This window comes from Kogia breviceps, chromosome 2 (assembly GCF_026419965.1).
Source record: "Kogia breviceps isolate mKogBre1 chromosome 2, mKogBre1 haplotype 1, whole genome shotgun sequence".
Taxonomy (NCBI): Eukaryota; Metazoa; Chordata; class Mammalia; order Artiodactyla; family Physeteridae; genus Kogia; species Kogia breviceps.
This window is the reverse complement of record NC_081311.1, coordinates 35,011,939-35,024,923: the sequence shown is the minus strand read 5'-3', so window position 1 is coordinate 35,024,923 and position 12,985 is coordinate 35,011,939. Positions and strand designations below refer to the sequence as shown.

Below are 12,985 nucleotides of genomic sequence, written 5' to 3'. Positions count from 1 at the left end.
TCCCACTAACCCTTTTTCTGCCTGAATCAAGAGAACAGTTGAATAAAGTGATTTCTTATTGAATACATTTATACGATGAAATATCACTGTGAATTTATTTTCACCATGTTCACTTTAAGTACATCATGAAGTACTTTTATTTTTCATGAATGTGATATTCTACTTTATTATACTTTCTTTACACTACTCAGGTATAAAATTTTGTAAAGCCAACAAAACTTAGGAGGATTATTCTTCTTTCTCCTTTAGGTGGTTTTTGATAATGACAGAATGTTTATCCTTCAATAATCACTACTTATATCTATGGCAAATACACAATTTTGACAACTTGCATTCGAAAACTTTCAACATTTAGCTGCAGTCTAACTGGAAGGAAGTAAATATTGTGGGGATATAAAGGTTTACTTTATTACCCAGGCCAGGCAGTAGGCACACCACTACCACTGCTGGTAAAAATATCACAGATAACTTTTGAGCAGTTTCTAGTGTCAGGGACTTTATCTCACCTTCACACCCACTCTATGAAGTAGGTGCTTTATTTTAATGATGAAGACACTAAGGCTTTGAAGAGGCTAACTTATCTAGATCAATAGCCAACTAAAGGCAGAACCAGAATTCAAACCCAGGTTTGAATGACTGCAAAGTCGGAAAGGCTGAGTTGAAATTTCATTTCCTATACAGAGAATATAAAATGTCTGGAAGAATATTAATAAAAATAATAACCTTTGTTATCTCTAGGTAGTAAGTCTCGGGTGGTTTTTTTCACTTTCCTTTTTGTCTTTTTATGTACTACTTGAATATCTTACAATGAGCAAGAATGTATTTTTTTTTAAAGAAAACCTAAATCCATAGAAAAACACCAAAACAAGTAAGCACACAAAAAACAAATGACTCTAACTTGAATTTTAAGACCCTCAAAATAATGTTCAAGTAAAACAAGAGGATATTAAAGCTAGGAGAAAGAACAGGATGGATAGCAGGAAGTGTTTCTAGACAGACTCATACAGAAGCCATGTGGTAGTTCCCCTATCCTACCACCTTTCTCTTAAAGCTCAATTCACCTAGACATTTACATCTTTTGAGCCAGAGACCCTCTCTATGAATTTACCTTAAGAAAAAGCTACGTGCAAGAACTCATCCATGGCAGCATTACCTATAATGGAGAAAAAGCTGGAAACAACCTAAGAGTCCAAAGTTAAGGTCTATCAAAAAATTATAAAAACAAGGTAAAAACATAATGTTTATTATATGGAAAATTTTTAAAAAGATACATCATGACAATGTTTCTTTTATTTTTAAATTATCTTTTAGTATTATAATTTGCTCCATTTTTAAAAATCAAACGTTACTGAAAATCTTTCCCTTAAAATGCTAGCATCATAATTATGTTTTTAGAAGTAATAAGGATCAAACACATGGTGCCATAAACCAAACGAAAAAGTCTCTCAGCTGGAAAAGGGAAGCCTGAAGTTCAAACACCCTAACCAGGGGACAATAACATGCTGATGTAACTGACCATGGGAAGTAGTCCATTCATAGGAAATAAATGTGGGTGGTTGCAACCATATTGAGGCTGTAAAAAAGTACATGTTAAGTGCCTTCCAACTTATTAGCACATATTATATCTGTAAGTACAATTCAGAAGGCTTTGATAGATGAAACCTCACATTTGCCAAGTGTAGTGGAGAAATTTATGCAGAGGTGGTTGGACATAAAATAAAAAAGGAGCCATCACAAGTAGAATAAGGTATTTACATTATCCCATAGTGAGGTACCCTCCTTACACTTTGACAGTGCTACTCTCAACAGGGCAGAACAGCTCCTGCTTAATCAATATTCAAAAAATTCTAGAAAATTATTTTACAGACTATAATCTAAGATCCTTTCATAATCTTTTATTGCTAGAAGAATACTGAGAAGACAAAACAGGTATGCATAAAGAACAAGGACTGAATATTTTAGAATAATTAGGATGGGCTTACAGCTGTTCGCAGTAGAAAAGGAAGACAAATGTAGCCTTAGAAGATACTAAAAACACAAAACACTCTGTGAATATTGTTTTTTGTGGGTTTTTTTTAAACACCATTCTCACTTCTAAGTGAAATTACCATGTACCTAATCTTTACTGAAGAAAGATGTGGTAACAGTGACTAAATATAACAATGACTAAATGAGAGGCCTTTTTTCCTACTTCTGAAGGCCTTAAAATATAGCTTTTCTCAAAATCTTTTATTTTCTTCATAGCCTGTTAACTACTTTCTTTTCACTGGAAATTGAGGAAAGCAACAGAAAATCATGAGTGTGACAAGGAAATGATGAAATAGATTTTTGGTGTGGCATGAGGAAATGACTATCAGGTTCACAGTCAGTCATACCCTATATAAAAGCCTGCAGAGAACCAGAGGGGATCAAATTCCTCACAACTCTAGAGGACATAGGGTTCATATAAGATGGGCACCCTTGTGGCTAACGCTTCCAGTTTTCAGATAGTTAGGCTCTAAACCCAAGTACAGTGGCTATTTCCACAGAAAATTTCCATTCCAGTATTTTAAAATATCACAGGGCCCCTGAAAAGTCCTATACCGCATAATAAGAACTATCTGTAATCATGAATGTAACATCAGCCTCTATCCTGAATTTACATGGGCTCTAAATATAGGAAGTCCTAATATTGCTGACCTTGGGACTTTCTGCCTTATATTTAACCCAAAATATTTTCCTTGTGTTTAGCCTTAGAGAATGCAAAGGGTCACTGTCTACTCTTAAGTCTGTGTAGCGATATTTTCCTACACTAGGAAAGTGACTGTATTTTAATAACATGAAACCCTTTTCTACAAAGTTTTCTGAAGTAGTCTTTGGAGATTAAATCTCATACTTCCTTGCAGTATACTTGGACTTAAATGAATTATCCAGGTTCAGCTAAACATTACAAATGCACAAAGCCCAAAAAACTTGGCTTCTGGTCTCATGCTATAAACCACGACCTCAGCTACCCAACACATGCTTCTGCCAGACATTATGATTAAAGCAAACAACCTTGATTATGGTAGGTAGCTGAACCCAAGGTTTAAAAAAAAATCAACTTTAAATACATTCCACAATGCTTTACAGAAGCAAACAAAAACACAAACAAAAAAGAAACAAAAACAAAACCACAATTATTAAAAAGCTGATTTTTGTTTAAAACACCAAGCAAGGAATGGACATATGAATATTCCTAACCTGCAAAATGATTCCTCCACATTATATCAGCGAAACTCATTGGTGGGCCACTGGGAGGGTAGTGTTTACCTTTCAGAGGCTCATGATCAGTCCTTATCATATCCATTAAAGAGTTCTCCAACGAGTGCAAGTTAAAAGTGTCATAGGGCCTACTCCGGTCCTAAAAATAAAAACAGAACAAGACAATACATAAAATTACTTCATAAAATTAATAACCATATCATTTGCTTCTTGCCACGGATTGATGACATGAATCAAAATTCCAGGTAGTTTTAATAACACATTCTTTTCATTAAGAATAATGACTTGGCAACATTAAGTTTAATACAAGTTTCCATAGTTAATTAAATTGTATCCTTTACCCTAACAATTCTTTAGTCTCCAAACAGAATCACTTCCCTGAAAAATCAAAAGGTGACTGTAGTTTCAATGTAATTTCATTGGGTATCTTTAATGATTATTACTGATAAGTTCCATACATTACATATACTTTATAAAAATTAAAATGTGTCCAAAGTACTAAAACTACCTTTTGAATAGCACTCACATGAAAAAAAACTTTAACCCAAGGTAGTGTGTTTTCATGATGTTAGATTCAAAAACGTTTTGAAAACAGAAAGCTAACACAAACTAAGTGAAGAAAAAAATTGTTCTACTGCATTTCACTCAAGCCCATGGGAGACCATCACTGACAAGTTATTTTTAGTAGTCTCAGCCTAAAAGGAAATGCAGTTCATGGCCTAACAATACTATAGAACAGATTTAGCTTGTTTTTGCTAAAGAAAAGCAATACAGTCATAAACCTCAACAACCACACCAAATCAAACCACAGCAATGAGAGATTATTTTCAGGGTCTTGAAAAGTTTATCCAGTTTTGCAAATGATCACTTCTCCACCCCTATGAGCCACAGAATAACAAAATCACTGCCTTGATGAGCAAAAAGGGAGACAACAGGTAAAAATCTCAGCTACAGTGATCATTTTCTAGTTTAAGTCTTAAAATCTTGGGAAGCTGTTTTCTTCTGGTTTCTGGAAAGCATGGCTGTGTATCCATCCAGGGAGGCAGAAAGGAAGGTGGCATTTCCTCAGCTCTGAGCATAGAGGAGGAAACCAGAGGGTTACTGAATGAATGAATGCAGTAAGTTTGGATGCAGGTCCAAAGAAGAGCCCTGAACTGAGAACCAGAACACAAGAGTGCTAGAACTACAATCAATTAGGAGCTTTTGAGTACATCATGATCTCTAGTCTATGCCTGAAATTCCTCCCTTTATACAAATGAAAGGATTGAGCTAGATTATTTATAACATCCCTTCCAATAGTATACTTTTTTTTTTTTTTAACTCACACATGAGGAGTAGGGGTAGAGGGCACAGATGTTATCAAATGCCACAGAGAGATATTTCATTTTTACAAGCCTTTAATGCACAAGTGTAGGGCTGGGCCCTGGTGATTCAGAGATGAATGTTATAACCTAGTCCCTGTTTTTAAGTAAATGGTAGAGAGAGACACAACCAATTAAAATAAGAGTATGACAGGTATTTTAACTGTCTTCATTATTCTCATTGGTAAAATGGGATCTTACCTGTGAGGATTAGGGTGAAATTGCTTAAGAATTCATTTTACTCACATTATGTTTGACAAAAAGCAAGTGCTCAACATTTCTTTCTTTACTGCTGCCCCCCAACTCCTTTCTACCTCCACCCCATTTTTTTTCCTTTTTAACTAACACTCAGCAGTTACCTATCTCTACTGATGGATAAGAAAGAGACATGGAATATTTTCTTTGGTTCTCCATTTTGGTCTCTATATGATTGAAGAAGGTCTTTTCTTTTGCCTTTAGGGTCTTGCTGCTGATCATTTGTTTTGCTTTGGGTTCAAGTTATCAGTGGAAACTCCAATTACTTATGGAGTAAAGCTGAATTTCCAGAAATGCAAGTTTGTACCCATAAGAATGAATATCACATTCTTTGTCCAAAGAAAAAGCCAGAGGTAAAAAAGTGTGCTGATGAGTAGTCAAAGTGACAGCCTATTTCTGGCACTGACAATCCCAGAATGTGTCTAGGCGCCTTCTATCATACATATCCACACTTCTAACTAGAACCCTGCAGACGTGGAACTATTTCCAAAAAGGCTGATGAGGTGAAGGAACTATATAAAAAAAAAAAGACTGTTTGGAACTATAAAAAAAAAACTACAGTTTTTTATAAAACTATAAAAAATTCTGGCTGACTTTAGTACCTTTCCAGCCAGAACAGTTTATTTCTCTCATTTAACTCTTGATATTATCCTTCAAGGTGGATAATAACATACTCCTTTTACACAAGGAAGGTAAGGTTCAGAGAAGATTCAAACATGGATCTGACCTCCAAGCCAATATCTAAGGAGTATAAAAATCTGTCCAAAGAAGTTAATCCAATCCATATGGGACAGTAAATGAAAGCCCTATAGAAGCATAACATTGCATCTAATTACCAATGAAATAACCTTCCTGGCAAGGTGGTAGTGAGTTTGTCAGAAGACTATCAGATATTAGATGACTACCTGTCAGGAAAATTGTAGGGGGTATTTGGAGGGGATTCACGTAATTGAAGTTGTTCCCAAACCTGTCAGACTGTTAAAATCACATGTGGAATGGTTAAAATGCAGGTTCCTGGGCTCTGGCTAAAACCAACTTAATTGTAATTTTAAAAGAAATTAATGTCCTGGTGATTCTTATGACTTGCTAGATTCTAGAGCCACTGGACTGGATGATTCTTCAAGTTAAGCCTTTACCTTTATGAATCTGATCACAAAAATGGGACAGTAAAGTGACGGGAGAGACTAGATAGCAGCAAGAAATAAACAAGCCCGGCCACTTTGCCAAGGGTCAGCTTTGCAGTCTTCCAATTGATTGTGGGTGAGAGAAGCAGGTGGTGGCCTAGTTTTTAAAAGCACAGACTTTGAAATCAGACATCTAATTTTCAAATTCTGGCTCTGCCACTTGGTGACATGTCACTCTGAACAAGTTTCTAAGCCTTGATTATCTACATTTATAAAATGGGGGTGATAATAATTCTCTTTTTATGGTTGTTTTCAGTGCTATATGACAAACGTACAACAAGGCATCTGTACTGTGGTGGCTACTGGAATACTAGGGAAAACACAAAGAGACTTCTGTGATGCCACCTCAGAGTACTGGAACATAGATTTTAGAACCTAGAGGTTCATGGATGCTAACCTAACAGGGTTCACTAGTGCTCAATGATGAAACAGGTGAAATGCACAACAGAATTTGCACAGGCTTCTTAACTGAACAGACTTCAGTAAGTACTGAGAGACTTATTTTCTCACTAAAATTAATTCTATCTATGCCTCATCAATTTGCATACGATTCATCCTTCTTAGTTTTGTAAGTAGTAAATGTTGCTGAAATAACTGATTAATTGGAAAGAAAAAACAAAAAAGACAGAAAAACTAAAACATCTGCAGTGAAATTCAACAGAAATTATGCATAGAGAAAACAAGTCCGCAATTTATCAGTTAACAGCAAAGGTTACAAATGGCAAATAATCATTTAAAGTCTTTCTTTTTCATAAGTTTTGTTTCCAGGTATAGGGAATAACAAATAAGGAAAACATCTTTTTAAGTGTGTTTTGAACAAGCAAACACATCAGGAAGTATTAGAACATGTATAAATAATGATTCCTATTATTGACTCTTTTCTCTGGAGATAACGAAGGACAGATGTCATCAGTTAGATGTACATAGAGGCAGCCACCGCCACTATACAGTTCATTAGGCCTGCTTTCCTTCTTCCCCTAGCTTGACTTAATATTTATAAATTTATCAAGTACTTAATATGTGCCTGGCGCTGTTCTAAGAATGCTAAATGTATTCCCTCACAACTCTATGAGGTAGGTAACTTCTATCCCCATTTTATAAATTAAGCAATTAAATCTTGAAGAGATAAGTAACTGGCTCAAGGTTACAAGGCTAATAAGAGGCAGAGCCAGGACTCAGCTAAATCCAGACTGTGCTCTTAAGGACTCCCAGTGTACTGCTTCCTTGACTTCCTCCTACTCCCTTCACCTTAAATGCTTTTCACAAACACCCACTTCAGCCTAATACTGACACAATCAGAGACAGGACTCTTTGATCCCACCCTTCCACACAGGCAACCTAACCCTCACTTGCCCTTGGTCAATGACCCTTGTTCTACTGACAACCAGTTTAATTCAAGTAGTAGCTTGATCTACCCTCCAGGACAGCCCCAGGCCTTCCTCTACCAGCCCTACCCCATTCACCTGCCTTTTTCTTGGGAGAGAAATCCAGGACCCTTTTCTACCCTTTCTGGCTTATCCCCAGACATTTCCTCTCCTAGAGATATAAGGTCAAAGCTGCAAGGGGCCAAGAACATCTGAAAAAAAAAAGCAGCTCTGGAACCAAATGATAAAATTAATCATGGTTATATAACTGCTCCAAGTCACAAAGCTGGTCAGAAATCAGGATGTGAACCCAGGTCTGTGACTTTCAAGTCCACACCAGTAATGCTCCAATGCTCTACACTGATCAGTTGCCCGTCTGTCCCATGAACAATGGGAGCTTGGCTGGGAACAAAGGGGCACAGACAAGATCAAAAGTCAAAAGGAGGATAGATGTTTGAAAGGGTTAGCAAAGGATAAATAGGGTTGTGAAATGATACAGAAAAAAAAGAGGAGGAATTCCTGAAGGAAGGTTTTTCTATTTATCATATGGCTTCAATATATGTACATATGGATAAAACATTTCAAAGTTAAGTGTATTCAACCCATAAAAGAGAATTAACCCACAAAACTAGCCATTCCTGAATTTCTACCCTACTGCTTTTATTTTCTAATTAGTTTACATTATTTGAAACTATCTCAGTTCCCCACCTACACTATAAACATTGTTTAAGGGTAATGAATATTCTTTATTTTTAAATGGATATTTAATTACATAATTAAAATATGAACGTATTCTTCTCAAATACACACACACACACAACGAATATTACAGAAAAAGCAAAAGTCTCCAATCCTCCTGCCTTCTTGCACTCTCTTCAGACCACTATATACATTTGGCACATATACATTTGGCACATATTCTTTCAGATGTTAAAATATATATACATATATATACATATATATATATACACACACACATATATATATGGACACATACACATAGAAAATAGATATTGTTTTATGTTATTTCCTAAATGTAAAAATATGCATACTGTTCTGCAACTTGCTTTCTTTGACCAATATTGTGCTTCTGAGTTGGTCCCTTTTAATATATGTTCTTGCCTCTCCCTCACGCAACTATACACACATGCCTCCTACAGGGTAAATGCATAGTGAGTATGTTAAAAGAACCAAGTAATCATCTCAGTGTATATTCTATAAAATAATTTCTGATTTTGAGATTTCTTTCCTATCCCCCAATTTCCCCCAAATTTCTGCTCTGCTCCTTTAATTGCATCTCTTCCATGCTTGGTCTATTTTGGCACAATCGTTTCCTGATCCCTGGTTTCTATGAAGGACACCACTACTAATGAAACATAAGGATCTATAGAAGCTGCCAGCCCTGAGTAAAAATCAAAGAGGTAATATATCCAAAAGATCAACATGTAGTGAGTTCAAGCTCAGAATATGCTTAACAGTACCAGAAAGAACAGACAAAACATTTAGTAACAAATACTAGATAGGGGCAGGAAACAGTTAGATGACTAGTAATATAAAATTTCTATGTATCGCAAAGTAGAATTTTATAAACTAGGAATTTATAGTCCTAAACCAATTACTACTGTTATTTGTCAGAACCTATCAAAAGCATGAGGTTCCTGTATCAAACTGAACTTTACTATAGTACCAAGCAGCTTGACAAACATTTGCCCGAAGATTAAAACCTTTACCAAATAAAAGAAAATCAATGTCGCTAACCTATGGGGAAGAGAAACAAAAAAACTTTTCAAACGCAGATTTTCATCCCATCTTCAGTAGGTAGCAAGTCCTTCAGTCAATGGTAAATTTTAACCATCCCAAATGAGACTATCGTATTTGTAGCTCTCTGGAAAACGTGATTGTAGACTCTCCTTCAGTCCCTCAATAGCAAGCAAATGCTCCATTATAGCCAACCTAAAGTCCTTACAAAGTTGAACTCTCTCTTGCTTTTCTGTCTTCAGAAAAAAAAAAAAAAAAAAAATTGATCAGCACCTGCTATGAATTTTAATATTTTTTAACATTATTGTTAAACCCAGTCTTCCATGAAAGAAATTCTCAAGAATTTAGAGGATATAGCCGTACACAAAGAAATCATGACTCTCGTCTTTTTCTTCATGAGAATGACTTCCAATCATTTTAAACTTTTTATCAGATCATATTTTTCCTTGCTGTATAACAGCAAATGAAGCTAAGTTTCTTGAGGAGTTTTTAAGAAAGCAAAAAATAGTTGGACCTGCTCTGAGAGATGCTCAAAAATTAGATAAGCATGACAACTTGAGGCACGACCCAGCAATTCCATAGTCTCTTCCCGCTCCATGCCACCTCCAATCTTCCTTCACAGCTCTTCTCAATTGTTTGCCACACAGGTCTGATAAGAGGCCCACTTTATCAAACATAAGAAACATGGCTCTTGGAATCTTATTCACCTGAAATGACCTTCATACTGAGGCCAGATCTAGCTGGGTGAATGCTGAAGGGGTCAACTGGACAAAAAGTACAAATGTCTATTGCTACCACTTCTGACTGTGGTAAACAGTTCAGGGCTAAGTACACATGAACTTTTTTTTTTTTAAACATTTATTATTTATTTATTTATTGTGGCACGCAGGCTCCAGGGCGTGTGGGCTCTATAGATGTGGCACGCGGGTTCCAGAGCACCTGAGCTCTGTAATTGTGGCACGTGGTTTCTCTAGTTGAGGCACGTGGGCTTAGTCGCCCCGCAGCATGTGGGATCTTAGTTACGTGACCATGACCAGGCATCAAACCTGCGTCCCCTGCACTGGAAGGCGGATTCTTTACCACTGGATGGCCAGGGAAGTACCCATATGCACTTTTATTTATTTATTTATTTATTTATTTACTTACTTACTTACTTATTTATTTAAATTTATTTATTTTATTTATTTATTTTTGGCTGCGGTGGGTCTTCGTTGCTGTGCGTAGGCTTTCTCTAGTTGAGGCGAGCAGGGGCTACTCTTCATTGCGGTGTGCGGGCTTCTCATTGCAGTGGCTTCTTTTGTTGCAGAGCATAGACTCCAGGCACACAGGCTTCAGTAGTTGTGGCACGTGGGCTCAGTAGTGGCTCACAGGCTCTAGAGTGTAGGCTCAGAAGTTGTGGTGCATGGGCTTAGCTGCTCCATGGCATGTGGGATCTTCCCAGACCAGGGCTTGAACCCGTGTCCCCTGCATTGGCAGGCAGATTCTTAACCACTGCGTCACCAGGGAAGCCCCCCATATGCACTTTTAAAAGGAGTGATTATACAGTTTAGCAGTGTGTGAGGTAAAAGGCAGAAAGCCAGACCTAGGATGGACACAGAAAGGGATAACAGTAACTACAGGGGTCAAAAGAGCAGGTTCCAAGGACTACAAAATATTACAGTTCCCCTTTCCCTGGTTATTGTGCATATGTGACCAGCTGGTGTTGCCCCCAAACTGTTAGGCATCAGAATATTATCCCAAGTAGCTTATTAGGAACTGATTCTTAGACATGACAATGTAGGAAGAGCTTGACCTTCACGACCAAAACCTATCTTAGAACATTATGCAAAGGCACATAGGGTTCCTCATATTGTTTTCTTTTTATTGATCATAAATGCCAAAATCCTTCCACAAAACTGCCCACTTCTAGCTATAGTTGGACTCTACTGGTGATCCCCTCCCCAATATCTTAACCCCAGATAGTTAGCAATAATGCCTGATATCCTCAATAACTGTAACTTCCATGGGAGCAGAGATATATCTTATTTCTCCGTATTTCCATCACCCGGTAGAGGGCCTGGCATATAACAGGCATTCAGTAAATGCTTGCTTTGCATTTAAAATCATCCTCCCTGGGCTTCCCTGGTGGCGCAGTTGTTGAGAGTCCGCCTGCCGATGCAGGGGACACGGGTTCGTGCCCCGGTCCGGGACGATCCCACATGCCGCGGAGCAGCTAGGCCCGTGAACCATGGCCGCTGAGCCTGCATGTCCGGAGCCTGTGCTCCACAGCGGGAGAGGCCACAGCGGTGAGGGGCCTGCATACCGCCAAAAAAAACAGAAAAAACTCTTGAGCTATAACTGAAGGAAGGCAAAGTCTTGACTCCAGCTGTTCCATTCAGGAGCCACTGACGGATCCAGGTAATTAAACCTAAACCACATAGCAGTAAAACAGTACTGAGCCTGCGCTCTAGAGCCCGCAAGCCACAACTCCTGAGCCCGTGTGCCGCAGCTACTGAAGCCTGTGCACCTAGAGCCCGTGCTCCGCAACGAGAGGCCGCCACAGTGGGAAGCACGCGCGCCACAGCGAAGGGTGGCCCCCGCTCGCCGCAACTAGAGAAAGCCTGCGCGCAGCAATGAAGACCCAATGCAGCCAAAAATAAGTAAATAAATTAAATTTAAAAAAAAAAAAAAAAAGAAAAAAAGAATGATATGCTCCAGGGACTTTCCTGGTGGTCCAATGGTTAAGAATCCACCTTCCAATGCAGGGGAGGCGGGTTTGATCCCTGGTCAGGAAACTAAGATCCCACATGCTGCAGGGCAACTAAGCCCCGTGCGCCACAACTACTGAGCCCACATGCCGCAAACTACAGAGCCCACATGCTCTGGAGCCCTCACACCACAACAAGAGAGAAGCTCACGCGCCACAATGAAAGATCCCACGTGCTGCAACGAAGATCCCGCAACTAAGACCTGACGCAGCCAAAAATAAAATTAAAACTTAAAATAAATAAAAAGTTTTTTTTAAAAAATGAATGATATGCTCCAGCATCTACCTAAAGGCACTACTAGACTATAAAAGATACCTATATCCATAAACACCAAAGTATGCCCTGCTGCTATTCATTTGAACTGTTGTTTGGCTTCAATGGTTAGTTGAGGTAACACAGCAGAATTCGCAGATTCACCAGAATCTGACAGGGGCTGCGATGTGAACGCTTCTGCTGTAGCCCCCTGCTATCCTTTGATCCCTGTATTTAAAAACTGATCAGCAGAACACAGCTGCTTTTATGCAAATAGTCCTATGGCAATGAAAGCAATAAAGTAACAACTTTGCCAGTTTGGGCTAGCACCCGTTTAGGGTTCTTCCCACTTCAGAAACCAACAGATGATGCTGTGCCCAGCATACACACAGATTAAGAGCTATGGAATATAGCTTATCACTGTCACTCCCTGGCCACCACTGGAGAGGTCACCAATGTGCTGTGTGTTTATTTTCTAAGCAAGGAACATGGTGAGTACCAAAAAAATTCACTCCACATTGATGGACTGGAACCAGAAGAAGAGAAGTATTATTTTTTTCTCAGTTTCCAAACCCCTCTCTTCTAATGGAAGAAGGGAAAACAAACAAAAAACACACCACAAAAAAACCTGCTTTGTATATTTTACCACAATAAAAAAAATCATCAACAAATAAAATATTTACACAGAACCAGAACATTTAAAGCTACCATGCATAAAGTAACAATAAATTATATTATTAAGCTATATTAATAAATTATTATATTAAGCTATATTAATCTTTTCTATTATCTTCACTATATTAAAAAACAAAATAATTGTT

The 12,985-nt window shown here is 37.9% G+C and overlaps 1 protein-coding gene across 9 annotated transcripts in view; it reads right to left on the bottom strand.

Moving 5' to 3' along the window:
* The window catches only part of CPEB3 (cytoplasmic polyadenylation element binding protein 3), a 179,121-nt gene that overhangs the window by 107,846 nt on the left and 58,290 nt on the right, over positions 1-12,985 (bottom strand). For 7 of the 9 annotated variants that reach the window (XM_059055460.2, XM_067025047.1, XM_067025045.1 and 4 more), the window contains exon 3: positions 3,223-3,382. In XM_059055460.2, the coding sequence (XP_058911443.1) occupies positions 3,223-3,382 (160 nt within the window). The remainder of the gene's footprint in view (positions 1-3,222; positions 3,383-12,985) is intronic. The other 2 variants (XM_067025049.1, XM_067025050.1) reach the window with 1 other exon arrangement.